Below are 19,035 nucleotides of genomic sequence, written 5' to 3' on the forward strand. Positions count from 1 at the left end.
ATTCTGAACTAAAAGATACAACTAGAACTTCAGAAGCAACCTAAAATTGCACAGCAACTCACTAGCATTTATTACGTATTCGCACATCGGCGGTCTTTTAAATTTTGGCCGTTTCAAAGCATGAATATCACACAACAGTTAACGACAAGAAGGCAAACTCAAACACACGGTCATCGCAGGATTACTATAACAAAACGATCAGTGGCATCCTGCACCTGGCGGCTGGTATACGGCTTCTGGGCCGTTTTTCCGTCATCCAGCCTTGAGGTCAAAGTGTAACAAATGAAAGCACCGCAACGCCGTAAGGCCACAAAGCCAGCCGCTGTTTATCCCGGCTTACGAACGCTGCGTGCACTTTATCAACATAATGGCTTTCTCTGGGGACCAACACAGGCGAAAAAAAAAAAAAAAGACACAGCAGGCAAGCTGGGCCCCGCAGTGCCAATATGTACCCGAAAGGCAGTCGGGCGCCAACAATCGATAACTTTTTCGCCCCCCCCCCCCCCCCCCCCCCCTTGCGCGCAGTTTACCTTCCGTTGCGACAACAGACCGGCAGTGGACAAATATTAATCTTACGTCCCCGTAACAGATGCAGAAGTGATTGCGCTGGCTGAGCAGCTCGACGCGTTACAAACGAGCCTTAGGCCCCCCATGAGCGATTCAGCCGCCAAGCGGTCGAGTGCCGGCTCAGGCTTTGCTCAAGCATCCACGTACAATCTGGGAGCCTGGTGTTCTTTTTTCGATAAAACGCAAGGCAAGAAAAAAATTGTATATAAATCCGTAGTGTCAAATCTTTTAGTTTTTGATAACTTTCTTTTGCTTTCATAAAAAACTGGTTTCATTCACTATATTACAAAAAAAAAAAACTTTAGCTCACTCTGGGCCAATTGCAGCCAAAAAGACGCAAACTCAGCTCTGGAGACTTGAGCAGCGCATTTCGATCCTTCCCGAGCACACAGCCATCTGGCCAGATCAAATCTGCCCAGGCCAAAAAGTAAATGTGCTCTGGCAAACTTACAGCTTGTCCTAAAAAATAAAAAGGAGAGACTTTGGCTCAACTCTGGCTGAAAAAAAAAAAATTCTTCCATTTGCATGCAGCCGCTTCTTGCGAGTCCTTTCATCGTGTAGATTACCACGTATCACGTGACGCGCAATCAGTAAGTGCGAGCGTTTGCAGGTTAAAAAGGAAACGACCGAATCAGCATATCCACAGGCCGCCGCAAGAGACTTACAGGAGGCGAGACCGACGTGAAGAACGTTGACGACCTGTAGTGCGACCATGATGGCGTGAACCTGCGGTAGAGAAGGAAAAGAGGCACACGTCAGTCACAGCTGTGTCGGCGAAAACGCCCATGCAGGAACAAAATTAGTACTTAGAATCCCTGGCGCTAAACAAACTCGCGCAAAGCGGCCAACCAGCGTTAACGCTTTTCCCTTTTTAATGCGCGAACATTAGTGAACAGAGCGAAGCCTTAGGTGAAGCCGTCAGAGTGAAGCCCTGCCCACAAGGGCAGGTAGCAGTTAACTTAATGATTGGTCGCGAGAGGCTGCCCGGGAAGAGCACCATGGATTGCATAAACCCCACCGGTGGCAGCACCCGCCATCGCAGGGCAGTGGCGCACCGCTTAACCGCTGCACCACTGCACCACTGCGCCACTGCGCCAGGGAGTAGTATGAGGACACCGAGGCACCTGTGAATGTAGACTTGAGAATGGCCTATATCGCGGCGTTAAAAGATGCCGACAAAAGCAAGATAACAAGAACTGAAAATAAAAAAAAAATTAAAGAGAATACGGTATCTGCTCAATGAGTTCGTAACGGCGACCGCTCACGCATCTTGGTCCTGTCGCCCAAGCGAGCGCTATTGAGTTTTTTCTTCTCTGTCTTCCTTTGTTTGCACTGCGTTATTTGGCACACATTTCACCGGGGGATAGGGGGAGGGGGGTTGGGGTGTCCCTTGGTAGTTAGGCCTCTAGCCACGCACGCAGGAGGAGCTTTGGTGTTAATAACGCAGTAATAATTATTTTTTTTCCCCAGAAGCCTCCTAGCCTCACTGAGTCACCGAAAAGGTCAGCTCTGATCTGTTACTCCTTGATTAAGTAGAGGGAAAGGCAGAACAACAAAAAATAGGGAGAGAGTGTTCAGGGAAGGTACTTAGCGTCGTGCTCGCTACGTGTCCAAAGCCGTAGGATTAGTTGTTTATGCGCACGTCGTATGGTCGATACCGCAAACAAAGAATTTCAGTGCTTCGTGTAAGAAAAGTCATTCTGGGAGAATTATAACTGCGCGAATACGGCGGATGATACACAAAAATAAGCGAGAACTTCTTAAAATTGAGCGAATATTCCAATAAAAAGTATATGCAAAGGCAGGGCGAGCGATTTAGCTCATGAACCTGGAATACTAAGTTGTTATGCTAAGCATGTGCGGTTAATTAATGGTGGGAAAAAGAGCGACGAGTCTTCCGATAGAGTGCTAAAAATGGAGAGTTTTAAAACAGTAGAGTCGTACTAGCATGGATGCATACACAGCGAGTCAGGTGAGTAATGAACACACGCAGTGGCAGGTGCGCGCCCCCGCTTGACCCGTCGGTGCAGCAGATCTGCAACTGTAACAAATTACCACACAGCTGCGCTGTCGTGCTAAAGCTCTCAATAGTCAGCCTGATAGCTGCGAACCATGCTGCTGCTTATGAAGAAAAGTAATAAAAAAGGGAAACAGCTACAGGGCACACGTAGGAACTAGCTCAGAAGAGCGTGCTTACAGGCAATACGTCACATTCAGAGCGATTTTAATGACGGTCGCGAGCGCGTCACGAAGTACAAACAGGGTTTGACATTTTCAGCCGTGCACCAACGAGGCTCGCGTGCCCAGTCCTCACCACCATTTATTTTTCCGTTCGCCTGGTTCTTTCTTTTTATGCTCCCAAATAGTATTACACGAAGCTGTCGCGTGCGAAAAGCTAATAGCAATTCTGATCTGCCTGCTCCTTGTTAGTGCTTCACCCTGTATTTACGCATTTTTTTAAATGTTTGGCTTACCGCGCAGAAGTTTATTTTTTGCAACACGATGCATCGGCAGTCCGTGAACCCAGGACGTTCTAAATTTCAAGGCAGGGACTTCGGCGCAAACATTTCTTCTCTCACAACACAAAAAGAGGAAGCAGAACTCAAAAAGCACGCAACACACGAAGAAAATTTTACTCACAAGGTACCGGTAGATGGGGGAAGTGTCGTCTGTCACCACGTAGTCGAACGCTGCAAGCATACCGACCCACAGAATCTATCAGGGGAAAAAAAAGAGAAAACAAACAAGCTTTGAACAAGACGCTCGGAGGGCATTTCGAGTACGAGAGCTGAAGAAAAAAATGGCCTGGCTTAGCTTACAGTTAAGCCTAGGATGCGAAGCATACCGCCGGCGGAGGCTGCGCGTCCGCAAGCGAGCGCACGAGTTGAGCTCCAGCTTTCACAGCTGTTGTGACGTCAGCGCCCCTAGCGGAAGGAGCGGGAGTTAGGCCGCCGGTGGAGGCTGCGCGTCCGCAAGCGAGCGCACGAGTTGAGCCCCAGCTTTCACAGCTGTTGTGACGTCATATCACGTGGTGCGCCGATGTAGGTCAAGTGGTAGCTACGCGGCCGCGCGCGGCGCAGCAAGGAAGAGCTCGGTTGTGCGGCTAGTATGCTTCGCATAAAAAATAGCACGGACACCTAACTCCATTATGTGTTGGCAATGCAATAGCATCAGCAGCTGCTGATGCCGTTATTGGAAGCGACATCTATTCCGGTCTGGTGGCGTCATTTTCCTCCAGCTAATGAGAAATCTCCCGTCTGGTAGCGTTACTTTTCCCCGGTGAATAGGAACGCTCCCACCTGGTGACGTTACTTCCCTGCAGAAGTGCGTACAGAGCTCGATAAACTCTTCGCAGTTCCATCTTGTCTTGCTTTACCCTCAGGCTTCACGTTACATTATCTGGTAGATTAATGCAAATTTATGTGTTCACTGTGAGGAACGAATAAAAAGCAGAACACGGGGCACACGTTCGGATACGCGTCATTTCTTCTTTCGTCGTGACCAAAGTCACAATCGCTAAATGTCTAAAAAAAATGAAGAAGGGTTCAAGTATTATAACACAAGTTTGAACGAAACTGTTGATGACAATGATGAGTTTTATGGTCCAAAGGCAGCTACGACAAGAGGTTTCTTCGTCTACACAAGGTGGGGGCAGAGACCCATTTCCCAAGCATTTCTCCTCGGATAAACAGAGCACCAAGCCGGGGAAAAGTATGTATCCATTGTATCACCGCCGGGTACCCGACGGCACTGCGGATCGAACCCTGTACCTCCCATATTCGAGACAAGCGCTCAAGCCGCTAGTCCAACGCTGCGGTACGAGCGGAAGCTGTTAAGGTATTCATTTTGTGTAAGGGGGTCACAGGGGTGATTAATCGGCAAGGGGGATGATGGTCATGCGTAAGGAGCGTAATTGGTCACGTAACCAGTGTTGTGCCGGCGCTCATATTTCGCTGGCTGGCCTCTCTGGAAACAAGCGCTGCGCGCCCGCCGTCGCTCAAAGCAGGCCCAGACTCTCTCGGACATGTCGCGACGTGCAGCGTGACTCATCCAGCCACGCCGGCGCCGACACGGACCCTTCCTCCTTCCCTCCTCTCCGTCGGTGCGGGCTCCTCCGACGCGTCATCGGCCGTCGCCCCTCGACCATTGGTCTAATTTGAACGGTGGCCAGTGATTGGAGGATTTGAACGGCTGGCTGCCGTAACCGTTATCAGCGGCTATAAAAACGGAGCCGCGCTGAACCCGAGCAGCAGACGGGCAGCAGAAGAGCCATCACGCCGGAGCTACGCTCGCCGCCGGGGCCGCCCTTCTTCTGTGTGCCTGCCCGTGGTGCTCTTTTCTCTTGTATCATGTAAAAGCCCTTGTACATACTGTACATAAAGTTCATTTGACTCACCGTCACCTCGACCGTTCCTTGGCTCGGACACCCAGTCCCAACAGTGGTGGCAGCGGTGGGATGCCCCAGAGTCCCAACACCAGTCAGTTGCATTAACTAACCATAAATCGCATAAGCCACAGGTCACATGACCCATGGGTTCATGTGTCCGCTAGTCGTACACAGAGGGCGTAACTGCGTACGAACGACACCATCTCCATATACAACAAGCCCTGTAAAACATAAAAACTTAAAACTAGCACCAGAAAACAATCTGTAAATCTTTATGTACTTTGAGATCGACTGTCTTTAGTCTGGACATGCGCCCATTCAGCACACCTCCTGGCCGCCTGGCCAGATAGCTGTCAATCCGGACACGTAACAAACAAGTTTTTTGTAGCGAAAGCTACATTTGCCACGAACTTGCGATTTCGTTGTGGCGGTGCTCCGAGGAGGCACAGAGACCGACCTTGAGCCGTTGCCTAGCACCGCCGCAGCTGGCGGACGCCGCGCCATCTGGCATGACGTCACACCGCGCGCCTCTCCGCGGAGCCGCCGCCGCCTTTGGTATGACGTCACACCGCTTTCCTCGTCGGTACGCTCGCTTTCGCTACGTATATCCTGGCATAGCCGAGTTAAGACACTGCCAATTTTTTTTTTTTTACTATCGCTGTGTGCAGCCGACCCACAAACGCAAGTCATTGCTGTTTTTTTTGCCGAATGTGCGCACGTGAAGCGATTATTGTGCCTTGAAATGCTCACTTGGCCAAAAGCATCGAGAGACTTTAGATAGACGTGTGTTCAGAAAGGAAGCGACAAATGAGCCTCGAAAGAGGCTCGCAATAATGGCGTCGATATATCGTCATGGCGTCGCGGTCAACCGCTTTGCAGCGTTGCACTAGCGTGGCAAGGACGCTGGTTGGCCGGACGAAAACAATTCAATCGATAACAGCAGCTCGGCGTCATTGGTTGGAGGGCTTCTTTCGAGGCTCATTTGCCGCACCGTTGTTGTTTATACCCTACTTTAGTCGACAAGCTTTTTAGAAATACGTGGAGACAAAATGAATTTCTTTGGTATAGGTGCACGCTGCAGTGTGAGGTGTTCAGCGTTAGTGTCAGATGTGGATGAGCTTTGTTCCCCAATAGAGGAACTGAAGGCAAGAAATACCCGTCTTGTTGGCGGCAACAACGGACTGGCAACGAAAAATGAAACTGTCATTAGTCGATTAGTGAGCCTGATGCGGGCTAGGTAGTCATTTATATCTACTCCTAGAGCGTCAAGCCTAGAAAACGGCAAAAAACTGATAGAACACAACACAAGCGCTGCTAGGCAACGCTGATACGACACAACGGAACACAAACAGTGAGGCTAGGGCAATAATCGCGAGCGGACAATGTCAAGCCCACAGCGAGAGTTCTGCTAGCAATGAGGTGGCTGTGCGTCTGTTAAGACAACGATAGGAGCGAAAGTCGCCTACATAGATGTCACTCACTGTATACCGAGTCTCAGGGTGAAAAAAATATATATATTTTCGATCTCTATTTTTTTTTTTTGTGCACAAGAGGCCAGAATTCGAAAGCAAGAGCAGAGTACCTGGAATTAGGCAGACATAATCAAAAAGCCTTCTTTTTAACAACGCCTTACAAAGCCTTCGCAAAAATGAAAGAAAAAGAAGAGTAGTACCCCTTTACTTATATTCGGGATCAAAGCTAGGCAAACAAGCGTAAGTCGGGTCTTCCGTGTGCGCTCCTATGTATCTTTATTGAATCCAAAAAAAATTGCATTACACTCACTGACTTAACTGACTCGCACCATCCGATAGTCCCTTTCTATAGACAAAAAATAAATGACGTTCGATTTGCGTAGTTAGGCCAAATGCGATTTAGGTGCGCTAGCACATAGGTTTTCACTTAGGTTCCGGCGTTCAATTCCAGTGTTCACGGATGAAAGTTGTTCGGGTAGCGATAGTGGGTTAATGCCCACATGTGCGGAAATGGTCATTCTCTACTTCGAAATTCATAGATCCCTGTGAGTCCTCGACCCACTCCTGACGCAGTGGTGCATCGGTTAAGCGATGCGCCACTGCTCTGCGATGAAAGGTTATGTCATCGGTGGGGTTTGTGCGACCCAGGTTGCCCTTTCCGAGCAACTTCGCGTCTTCAGACATGGTGCTTTTGCGAGAATGCGGGCAGCGTAGTGCTACTTCACTAAAATCTTCTCATGTAGCGTCCCCTGTAGGTGATAAATATAGAAGCACAAACTGAAATTCTATACGTCGCACAGTTACTGTATTACAGCTTCTTTTTTTCTGTTTATCAGGCTCCTGGCCTTTACCTGACGGACTTATTTCGTCCCAAATCGTACTTGCCTGAATACTGGAATCGCATATACAGTAGCCAATCTGGTGCCATTATATTTATTTCGGCTCACCCTACCATTGACAAAGATGACAGCGGATCTGTCTATGAATCAGGCTGCATAAGTCATCAATAACGAGAAATATTAACAAATCATTCTCCGCACCATTTTTTCATCCGCCATTGCCTTTGGTTTTATACTTTTGCATAAAACTGAAATCGCTCATCAGAACATTGCCCACCGAAAACAGAAAAGGAAATAAAAAATTGCGACATTTACATTGGTGAGATTTACATAAATGCCTTTAATTATCCAAGCTTTAACTGGAAGAAGTAGACGAACTGCTTATTAGGCTTTGTGTATCAGTCATTAATCAGCCTTCCCACTAGACGTGCTACTTGGAATTGGTAATACCCTTCATTGATCACACGTTTTCTAGTTTTCTCGAGCTCCACGAAACTGGGATTCCTAAAGTTACCATCACGGGTCACTCTGCCATTTTTTCACGTCTCCCTTCTACATATACGTACACGCCTACTCATACACATTTACAAAGGTGGTACTTAACACCGACAAGTTCATTCACTTCATCGTTAACTTTGTTTCTGTTCTTTTTTGCAGACTTGAAAACGAGCGCTAACAAAGTATATAACGATTTTCAGCTGCAATTTTTATAGCGACCGCGCAAAGCCGTCATTTGCATGTGACCATCTCGCAAAAGAAAAAGAAAACAAAGACTGCACGGTGTACCGTGCGCGCACTAAGCGAGAACTAAGTATAAGGACACGCATACAAAACAAAGCGTCTCAGCAAGGGGCCGATCTGAATAGCTCCGTGGCGGCGGTCGAAGTCGATTGAGATGCGTCCGGGTAGTGCGATCAATCACTCGGCTCATTAGAGTCGCGTTAACCGGCCTCGCGAAGGCGAAAAAAGTGACCGCCAACACGCGTACCCTCACATCCTCTCTCTTTTTCTCTTGAGAGGGTTTCTTCCGTTTGTTTCGAGACGTCTGCAGGGCGAGTCCAAGGCAATAACTGGTTTGGTTTGGTTTATGGGGTTTAACGTCCCGAAGCGACTAAGGCTATGAGAGACGCCGTAGTGAAGGGCTCCGGAAATTTCGACCACCTGGGGTTCTTTAACGTGCACTGACATCGCACAGTACACGGGCCTCTAGAATTTCTCCTCCAAAGAAATTCTAGCCACCGCGGCCGGGATCGAACCCGCGTCTTTTGGGTCAGCAGCCGAGCACCATAACCACTGAGCCACCTCCAAGGCAATAACTGACGTGCTGTACAGTCTACGTCAAAGATGTACAGGACAAGGGGCTTGCTTCTAGGTCGCGAAATACGGCTCCTGTAGCACCCGTGGAAATCATTTTCGACTCGATAAGCTCCAGAAACGGTCACATTTGAGTAAAAGAATGGTTTCTGAAACATGTTTATGCGCTGTCAAGTAAAGGAAGGGAAAAGGTAAGCATAGAGTAAGTTTGTGAGTACGGGGTGAGGAACGAGGACATCATATAACAGTTTCCATTTCTCCTAGAACAGTACATTGGCACAACAGTTAACAGTACGGCAGTCATTTTTTGGTCGTGATCATTGCTTGTTAGCTTTCAGGCACCATGGCTTGGTCAAGTTCATGACTTTTCACAGGATGAAGAAAGACTGAATATTACAAGGCACGTCGCTGTGAAGGGCTCCTGATTAACTTCGGGCATCTGGAGTATCTTTTGTAGCGAGAACTACACAACGCCAGCTCTTCGAGCCTTCAGCGTGCCGTGGCGGCGCCGTTGGTCACGTGGTTGGTCACGTGGTGCGGAACAGCTGCTGCAGCCGGCGGCGCGGCGCACCGACGGAACCGAGCTGCAACAGCTATGTGCATGCGCGGTGTCGAGTGGGGCGGGGGGGGGGGAGTGGAGAGGGGGAGAGGTGTCGCAGCTGTATAAGTAGGTAGGCGGCTCGGCGGAGCTCTCACGTCACTCCAGGTTTAACAAGAGCTAAACCACGGTCAATTTTTTTGTTTGTTTAACGTAGCTTGCAATCTCAGTCTCCAGGATGCTGCTCCTTTCTGTCTTCAGAGAAATGCGGCCCTTAAATGAGCTAACCTACCATGCATATACCTTATTCTAGACGTTGCCACACGAGGTGCAGCTGACCCCTTCGATCGCTGCTGAGTTCATGGTCATTGAAACGCACGCGCTATACCTGACAGTCCTGAATCCTGAAGTGCGCATCCGCTCCAAAATCAGCTCCTTGTTCCTCTATAGTTCAGCGTCGGTGAAAGAGGGGCAAAACGCGACATTTTATTACTTAGCGCCTCCTAACTTCTAAATTTTTCACCACATTAAATTGATGCTTAGGTGGTATGACCCGACACGTGTCCGCTAGAATTTAATTTGAGGTCGACAATATTTACCTTTATAAAGCCGAGGAAAAAGTTGAGGGAGTGAGCCTTGGTGATTGAGAAAGCGGTTTAAAAGGGGCGAAATTCTGCACGCCATGTTTTTCAAAACTGCGCAGCTTAATAAGCCTAGCATCCTTAATTAACGCAATTAGTTGGTTACTACAACTGGTTCCTGTTCTTATATGAGGATAAGTTTTAAGAATTTTCGCGCCTCGGGTAATTAAGGGAGGATTATTCTAGCAGCAGGCTGCATGTAGAGCAAAACGTGACGTTGTGGCGTTCTGGAGGGGCTATAGGAAATGCAGTGGTTTTATTGCTTGCTATAGAGCCTTAAAATGTTTTCCCCCTCTTTACGATGGTCTGAACGTTATAAAAGAAAACAATGAATGCCTACAAGAGCGTGGAAAACATGAAGAAAGCCTTGGAGAGGCGCAAGCAGTGTCAGTGCCAGTCTTACGAACCTCAGCGTCGAACTGTGTCCGGTGGGCACGAAATGCTGTTTGTACAACAAATTGTGACAATGGATAAAGTTCTGTTTGGTCCAGCCTACATTTACATTCAGAACCTCGTATTCACGCATCACGAATAGAACAAAATGGCATGTCAGTTTAACATAGTTGAGCTAAAGAACAACCACGAGACTAAAAAATAAAATTGCGATGACCGTCGCGTAGCCACCGCAGAGGCCGACGGTAGAACTACGTAGAGTGTAGTGAGCCATGGAACTAAACAGTATACCGGGTTCGGGCTTCGTAACCTGTCTATCATTCAAACAAACTCCCACAGCTGGTCTAAGTTGTCCACGAAGCCAACTTCGAGTGCATTCATTGCAAGGATGAGTAATATCCTGAGTTTGTAAGGGCGTCTCATTTTGGCTCATGCATTGACATTTTTCCATGGGGTGGCACAAATTTATTATTATTATATTCGAGGTTTTTATTCAATGTCCAATAAAGAAAAAAACGGAAGGAAAAGATGTTGCTAGCCGTGGCATCTGCCACCGAAGCTTGAAGCGCCTGAGCTGCGGCTAGTGGAAATGAAGAAAGAGGGAGAGGACAGCGAAGGGTGAAGAAAGAGGGGAGCGATAGAAAGAAAGGAGGGACGAATTGCGGCATTTTGCGGTTTGATATTTAGTTACATTTTACTACGCTCCTATTGAGCTGGCCTTTTCATATTTGGCGAGTCTGATGCCAGGGCGGCAAGGAATGATTCGGGAATATTTGCTTTTGGTATCTCTGAATAAGAAAATAATAAAACGATTTGCAAATTTGAGCCGCGTTTTGCCCCCACCACCCCTGTAACGCAACGCCGTGCCAATTCAAAGAGCACCGTTTCTGCTCTTGATGCAGCGGAGCATCGAGAATGCCCTCTAACCAGCTGCAGCAGTAGAAAAAGTGCCGTAAAGCCTGATCTTCTCTCTCGCAGGTGGAATGGGGTGGAACGACGGAAAAGTTGACTTAAAAGCGACAGCTATTTCGCTCAAGAAAGCCTAAATTTCCCCCGTTCACTCCCTAATAACCAAAGAAAAGAAGAAAAACAAAAAACAACGAATAGGAAAGCACAACTAGCCGCACAGGCAAGACCTTCCTGCCTTCCGTGTGCGCGCATAGCCTGCAGCTCGTCTCGGAGAATAAATATACAACCGGTGAAAGCAAAGACCCAAGGAAAAGACACGGGGGAACGAAGATAAGCAGATGCGAGGCAAAGAAACAAAATCAGCAAATGTAAAGTTGCAAAAAAAACCAACAAAACCTTGCGAGAGTTCAGAGGCTGCCCGAGCACCTAAACCAATTTCGACGCAGTTATTCCAAAAGCAAACTCCTCTTCGAACGGTCGCCTCCGTGTGGACCTCGCTCAATTCGCCTTCGCGCCGCACATACTCCGGGTGACATACGTACTGAAGCGGGCGTTGCAAGAAGCAAAGCACGAATAGTACAAAACGAAAGAAGACGAAGAAAAGCGAACAGCTTAAATTTCTCAGTATTTTTTTTTCTTTTTCTCAAGCGCTCCTAACTGCAGCGTTTCTTCGGTTCCTTCCATATGAGCTGAACGCTAAGCGTCCCACGCCGGCTGGTGGCAGCGGTCGGTTGGCCTGAGCTCTCCTTAAAAGCGGCCGGCCACCCAACTCGCCCGCGCATCGGCTTATTGACCGGTTTAGAGCGGTCACTGCAGGGGGCTGTTGCACGAACAGCAGAAGCAGTCAGGATGGTCTGCCGCGCCGGTGCGCTGGGTGAGCGCATGGACTTAGTTTTCTGGACTTCTTAGTCGGCGCGCGAAGTCACACAGACGAGCTATACGCGCTTGCCTGGTTTCAAAAACCCGTCGCCCACCCGCTCGCTTCGTGCCAGCGAGCGAACGAAAGGGGCAAAAAGGCAGGAAAGATGGAAATGCGCGGCCTCCTGGAAACGCGAGTGGATCGACAGCGCTTGTTGGACTTGCTTGTTGCCTGTTTGTTCTTTTTTTCGTCTCATAGGCGCGGTCGATTGAACTTTGTATATAAGTGGGACACTCCTCCCATAGCCATCACTCAAGATGTTATTCTCTTTTTTTTCTTTGATGTTTCCGCTTAGCTCACTTCCCAGCTTTTCTCTCGCTCACAGGTCGTCTCACAGCGGCGTATGCTGCGCCTGGTCGACCTTTCGGTACACTACACGCGGACACGCCTACATGGGAGCAAAAAGGGAGTAGGCTGTTACTTTAACCCGAATACCCATATACGGGAGTAAAGAGGGAGTAAGCTGTTACTTTAACAAGTACGCGCCTCTATGTGAGTAAAGAGGGAGTAAGTTGTTACTTTAACACGTACACACCTCTATGGGATACAGAGGGAGTAGGTTGTTACTTTAACACGCATATATGGGAGTAAAGAGGAGTAAGCTGTCACTTTAACACGCATATATAGGAGTAAAGAGGGAGTATGCTGTTACTTTAACACGCATATATGGGAGTAAAGAGGGAGTAAGCTGTTACTTTAACACGCTTATATGGGAGTAAAGAGGCAGTACGCTGTTACTTTAACACGCATATATGGGAGTAAAGAGGGGGTAAGCTGTTACTTTAATACGCGTATATAGGAGTAAAGAGGAGGTAAGCTATTTAACACGCCTATATGGGAGTAAAACAGACTAAGTTGTCCTGGAAAAAGGGAGTGCGCTAGAGGAGATCTTACTTCATTTTACTCCCATTTACTCCTACAGTGCACGAGCCGGCTTGCCGCTCACCTCGACCTCCTCCTAGCTATTTTCTTCGCAGCTGGACGTCACTCTCATTACCTTTGTTACCATCGTCAAAATTATTAGCTGTGTCAAGCCCACGGTACGACAAAAATCTTTTATAGTGGTCTCCAGTTAATGCCCTCCTATTCCTCGTGACCCCTGTCACCCAAAATCTTGGGAATTATTAATCTCCATCATCCACCTTATTCTGTTCCTTAATCCATTTCCCTTCTTTAAGAATGAGACATATGAACCCTTTTCGGGAAAGATAAGATGGCTGTGCCTACATCTCGGCCTACCAGGTTTTAATTTCTCCCACAGTTTCATCTTTCTATAGTACTTTAATAAAATTTTTACACCCTTATAGGTTTTAAAATTGGTACTCGCACGATTTACACCCTTTGCCACACCTTTCATCACCCAAAATTTTCTGAGTACACCATAGTGCGTTGTCCAAAAGGATGCTGTTGCCCGCAACGTCCTTCATTTTCTAATGGGTGTATAATTAACAGGAAAAAAAAAGCTAAACTATAAATGTGTATTTACTGGCGACGCACCTAAAGGTGGAGTAATTGTGGTAAAGACGGTGTACTTCTGAACCACTATTTTAGAAATGGGACGAGTGAGGGAGAGAGAAAGAGACGCAACAGTGGAGGGCTCAAAACTTACTGACCCCCCCCCCCCCCCACCTCCCCCCTTCCAGGCTGCAAGTCAGGGCTTCAGGGCCTTCAAAAGCGTTCCAGCAAAAACTAGTAAAAAGTAAGCGCAGGCCGAAGGCTACTGCCCAAAAATGAGGAAATATTCTGCGAACAGCTTGCGTACACCATATAAGTTTGCGCAGCCAAGCAAAGTTGCGAATACAGTAGCTTCCGTATGGCGAAGTATCGAACATTTTATGACTAAACGTAGCCTCTCTCGCGTGAATAAGCTTCAAGCGGAGGCTGTAACTTTGCTCACACCGCCGACAAGCAGGCGAAGGTCCCAGCTTTCGCATGTGGCATGCGAGGCATAGAATACTTACAGTACAGAAATTAGTTACCGTATAAATTCAAGCCGAATAAAGTTACAATGAATACACGCTTATGTATAAATAAGCATTATAAAAGAGATTATGAACATCTCGTATAGGTAACATTAAACCTAGAGAACCCAAGTAGGAGAAAAGTTGCCGAAGCTTACATAATGAAAAAAGAAATGCCTCATCGAAGCCACAGCCACCGCTAAAATGGCCCCACTCTAGATAGGTGTTTATTCAACTACGGCACTTTTGCGGAACTATCATATTATTTATTCGTTACTAGTCAGAAGAAAACCCAAACCATCACCCCAAAGCGGAGTACTATGTCAGCGCTTATTTGACCCCAGCTAAAATATCTGTTTTTCATTAAACAGCCCCTGTCTCTTTCTATCTTAGCAGAAAAAAAAAGAATAACCGTTCCGCAATTAGACATATTCCGACAATTAAAAAAAAAGCGCCCCACAAAGACAACAAGAAGAGAAGTATGCGTAATTCCTATAGCAAGCCTGCCGCCGTTTTCGACGCCAAGTACGGTTCCCGCTAATCGCAAGCCTCCATGCACTCAAAGAATCCTCTATTTTGCTCGAAGGCCATTCCAGTTTTCTGCACCGAAGACGCACAAGTTCGAGAGCTATTTCGATCACAAAGCCGATCTGACAAAACACCGGCTTTTCCAAAAACAGCACAAGAAGAAAACCATTCCGGCCTGCATTCCCCCAGCGGACGAACGAAACGGAGCTTCAGGTCCTGAGGCACAGGAAATACCTTCGGCGTAGAGGCGACACTGCTAATACCCTTGGCACCGGGGGGGGAGGGGGGGGGGGGGGGGGGGGGCTACGCAGCGCCATCTGTCGTCCGGCCGACAACCAATCCGGTGGCTTGGGTTTGAAATCGCAGAACTGACGGGGGTAGAAGGGAAAAGGACGCGAGGCAAGACGTCATCGCCGTCGCATTCTTCGCTGTCTTTGCGCCTGCGTTGCTGCTGCTGTTGTCCTTGCTGCTGATGCCGCTGACGCTCTTGTAGTTCGCACTGCCGCCTGCTGGCGTCGCGCGCTGCAGCCAGGCCGTTTTCCGTGCCGTCTCCCGCCATATAAGGTCCGTGCTGAATTTTGAAGAAGCGGACCGCCCATCTATAAGCGTTGGGGACATCGCTTTTCAATGGGCCGGCGGCTTTCGAGCAGCGCTAAAGGTTGCCGCAACGAATGGGACATGGCGACGCGCAAGGGCTGGTCGCTTTTCTTCTCCGGAACGGCTGCTCTGATCGCACTTTCAAGTGGGAAGGAGAGTTTCGGACAGGAGTGTTGTACAGGCGGATCGAAAGTGGAGAAAGCGTTCGTGGTCAGCGGCGGAAAGTGACCTGAGTCTGTGAAAGCTCAATTACAGCACCCTTTCGAGAAGGATGACAGGAACTGGATAGAGGAGAAGAGGAAGTTTTGGTAGCTGTTAACTTAGGCGTCACGAAGCCGAAGGGCAAGTTAGTAAAACTTTAGTGAGGTATGTGGAAAATTCATATGGGTTCCAGTAAAACTACAGTATGTGTGTGTGTGTGCGCGTGTGCGTGCGCGTACGTGTGTGCGCGTACGTGTGTGCGCGCGTGTGCATGTGTGTGTATGTATGTACAGGCGCGGACAAAAGTAAACGGAGCACGCAACTGTCTTCGAATATTTTTCAAGCGTCACCTAATTGAAATTTCCAGCAGTGGTACGCGCATGCTGGTAGCGGAGGTTGGTGGGCTTTCTTGTAGACAAACAACGCTTCTTCATTACCAATCGAGAAAGCGTGATTGCACTTCGAACGCAATAGCGTGCTCCGTTTACTTATGGCCGCGCCTGTACGTACGCGTGCGTGCGTGCGTGCGTGCGTGCATGCATGCATGCATGCATGTATGTTTGGTTTATGGGGTTTAACGTCCCAAAGCGACTGAGGCTATGAGAGACGCCGTAGTGGAGGGCTCCGGAAATTTCGACCACCTGGGGTTCTTTAACGTGCACTGACATGGCACAGTACACGGGCCTCGAATTTCTCCTCCAAAGAAATTCAACCGCCGCGGCCGGGATCGAGCCCGCGTCTTTCGGGCCAGCAGCCGAGCACCATAGCCACTGAGCCACCGCGGCGGCTCATGTATGTATGTATGTATGTATGTATGTATGTATGTATGTATGTATGTATGTATGTATGTATGTATGTATGTATGTATGTATGTATGTATGTATGTATGTATGTATGTATGTATGTATGTATGTATGTATGTATGTATGTATGTATGTATGTATGTATGTATGTATGTATGTATGTATGTATGTATGTATGTATGTATGTATGTATGTATGTATGTATGTATGTATGTATGTATGTATGCATGCATGCATGCATGTATGCATGTATGCATGTATGCAAGTATGTATGTACGTACGTACGTACGTATGTATTTATGTATGTATGTATGTATGTATGTATGTATGTATGTATGTATGTATGTATGTATGTATGTACGTATGTATTTATGTATGCATGCATGCATGCATGTATGCATGTATGTATGTATGTATGTATGTATGTATGTATGTATGTATGTATGTATGTATGTATGTATGTATGTATGCATGCATGCATGCATGCATACATACATACATACATACATACATACATACATACATACATACATACATACATACATACATGCATGCATGTATGCATGTATGTATGTATGTATGTATGTATGTATGTATGTATGTATGTATGTATGTATGTATGTATGCATGTATGCATGCATGCAAGTATGTATGTACGTACGTACGTACGTATGTATTTATGTATGTATGTATGTATGTATGTATGTATGTATGTATGTATGTATGTATGTATGTATGTATGTACGTACGTATGTATTTATGTATGCATGCATGCATGCATGTATGCATGTATGTATGTACGTACGTACGTACGTATGTATTTATGTATGCATGTATTTATGTATGCATGTATTTATGTATGCATGTATTTATGTATGCATGCATTTATGTATGCATGTATTTATGATTGCATGTATGTACGTACGTACGTACATACGTAAGTACGTATGTATGTATATATGTATGTATATATGTATGTATATATGTATGTATGCATTGTATGTATGCATTGTATGTATGTATGTAGGTATGTATGTATGTAGGTATGTATGCATTGTATGTATGTATGTATGTATGTATGTATGTATGTATGTATGTATGTATGTATGTATGTATGTATGTATGTATGTAGGTATGTATGCATTGTATGTATGTATGTATGTATGTATGTATGTATGTATGTATGTATGTATGTATGTATGTATGTATGTATGTATGTATGTATGCATGCATGTAGGTATGTATGTCTGCATGTACAGGCGCCGTCAAAAGTGAATGGAAGGCAATATTCACGAAAAAATTTACTCATTGGCCCCCAATTCATGCATCGTAGAATACATATGTGCAGCCTAATTGCGATTTTGCGCATTGCACTGTGCACCAACAAGCATGGACCATTATGCTTTAGATTTAACGAAATTAAATTTTTTTGACAGAGTCGCCTTCCATTTACTTTTGACGGCGAGTGTACATACGTAAGTATGTGCGTATGTATGTGCGTCTGCGAAGATTCTACATTTTAACCGAAATTTACAGGGGCTGAAAAGAACGCGACGTATCCCGCAGAGTAGGTTATGATGGCACATTTAAAGACAACTAATAACACTTGAGGACACCTTCACTTTGCCATGGCTTGCTCGATTTACGAAACGCACCATCCCGATATAAGCAGCCTCTTAGGCTGACTTTGACGAAAGCTATTACTCATGCGACTTTCGACAACGCTCCTTGTGATGTTCGATTTGTTCGAAGCGCGAGATTGCGAAAGCCGGTTTCGTCAAAACGCCTCTCCTTTTTTTCGCCCCAAACCGTTACAAAAATTCGGACAATGATTATTCAATGCTGGAGGGGCTTATAGATGATGAAATTGGTAAGCGTGTGCTTTGTTGAAGAAACGGGAGAACCGACCTATAAACTTGACGTTCAGGAATTTGGTGAATCTACGAAAACGAGTGAGAGAAAGAGAAAAGTTGCGGGTTTAAGTACAATGGAACCCCCATTTTCGACGCACTTCTTTGTCATGGGAGCGCTTAAGCGGTTTTACTTTCCTGCAGGCGCGCAAGCTATATAGCTCCACTCCAGGTTTCCGCGCGTCACCCTGAAAGCTCCCTCATCCGAAGTCAGAGTTGAAGGGCGTACATGTCCCAGCCATTAGTCGTAACAAAGCCAATTGCTGCCAGGCTTGTGTGAGGCGCCCGTCGAACCGGAGGCTCTAAAACGAAACCCGAGCGGCCTGATGAGTCTTTGAATAGCGGACGACCCGCGAGTAAGATACAAACAAAACATCGTGCTTACGAAACGTGCATAACTCAGGTCGTCGGAGAGTCTGTAGATTATAGGAAATAAAAATAAAGAAAACCTGTGGGGGGGCTAAACCTCCGAACCTTCTCCGCTGTCATGACAACGGCACATAGCCGCGGGAATGACAGGGCTATATATGCTGCGTGTGCAGGAAAATACTGGAGGGGTGGGGGAGAAGGAGAGAGAGAGATTTCGCCGCGTTGAACTACACTTAGCAATTGTTCCAGTGCTGTGCAGGGACTCTGCCAGTGCAACCGGTGTTCATGTTACGTGCCAGCCAGGTAACAAATGAAATTGAATGCGATGTTGTGATGTAAGCAAGCCGGCTTGTAGCGTAACGAAGTAAACAGAGGCGGATAATTTGTACTTTGGCACCCCACCGCGGCGCCGAAACGAACAAGCATTGCGCACATTATTCCCGCTAAAATTTGCAATGATATGAAAATTTGATCTCACAGCTATGGGTAAAGTAATTCTGAAGCCTCTTATGCGTCATGGCAGAGGGATCTTGGAGGTTGCTTGCTAAAACTCGGAACGATCGTGGTGTGCAATGTGTGCGCAGCAGTTTGGCCTTGTGATTTTTACCGCTCACACGTCTCTAAGTTTTTTTTTTTTCATTTGCGCGATCTGCCCTTGGGGATAAGAGAGTCATATGTACATATGCA

At 46.9% G+C, this 19,035-nt stretch overlaps 1 protein-coding gene across 2 annotated transcripts in view; it reads right to left on the bottom strand.

The window, feature by feature from the left end:
• LOC149363948 (uncharacterized) overlaps positions 1-19,035 on the bottom strand; it is a 158,813-nt gene that overhangs the window by 83,235 nt on the left and 56,543 nt on the right. For both annotated transcript variants that reach the window (XM_089570001.1, XM_089570002.1), the window contains exons 4-5: positions 3,208-3,282; positions 1,233-1,293 (exon numbers count right to left, since the gene is read on the bottom strand). In XM_089570001.1, the coding sequence (XP_089426127.1) occupies positions 1,233-1,293; positions 3,208-3,282 (136 nt within the window). The remainder of the gene's footprint in view (positions 1-1,232; positions 1,294-3,207; positions 3,283-19,035) is intronic.

This window comes from Amblyomma mixtum, chromosome 2 (genome assembly GCF_055824585.1).
Source record: "Amblyomma mixtum isolate Tamu chromosome 2, ASM5582458v1, whole genome shotgun sequence".
Taxonomy (NCBI): domain Eukaryota; kingdom Metazoa; phylum Arthropoda; class Arachnida; order Ixodida; family Ixodidae; genus Amblyomma; species Amblyomma mixtum.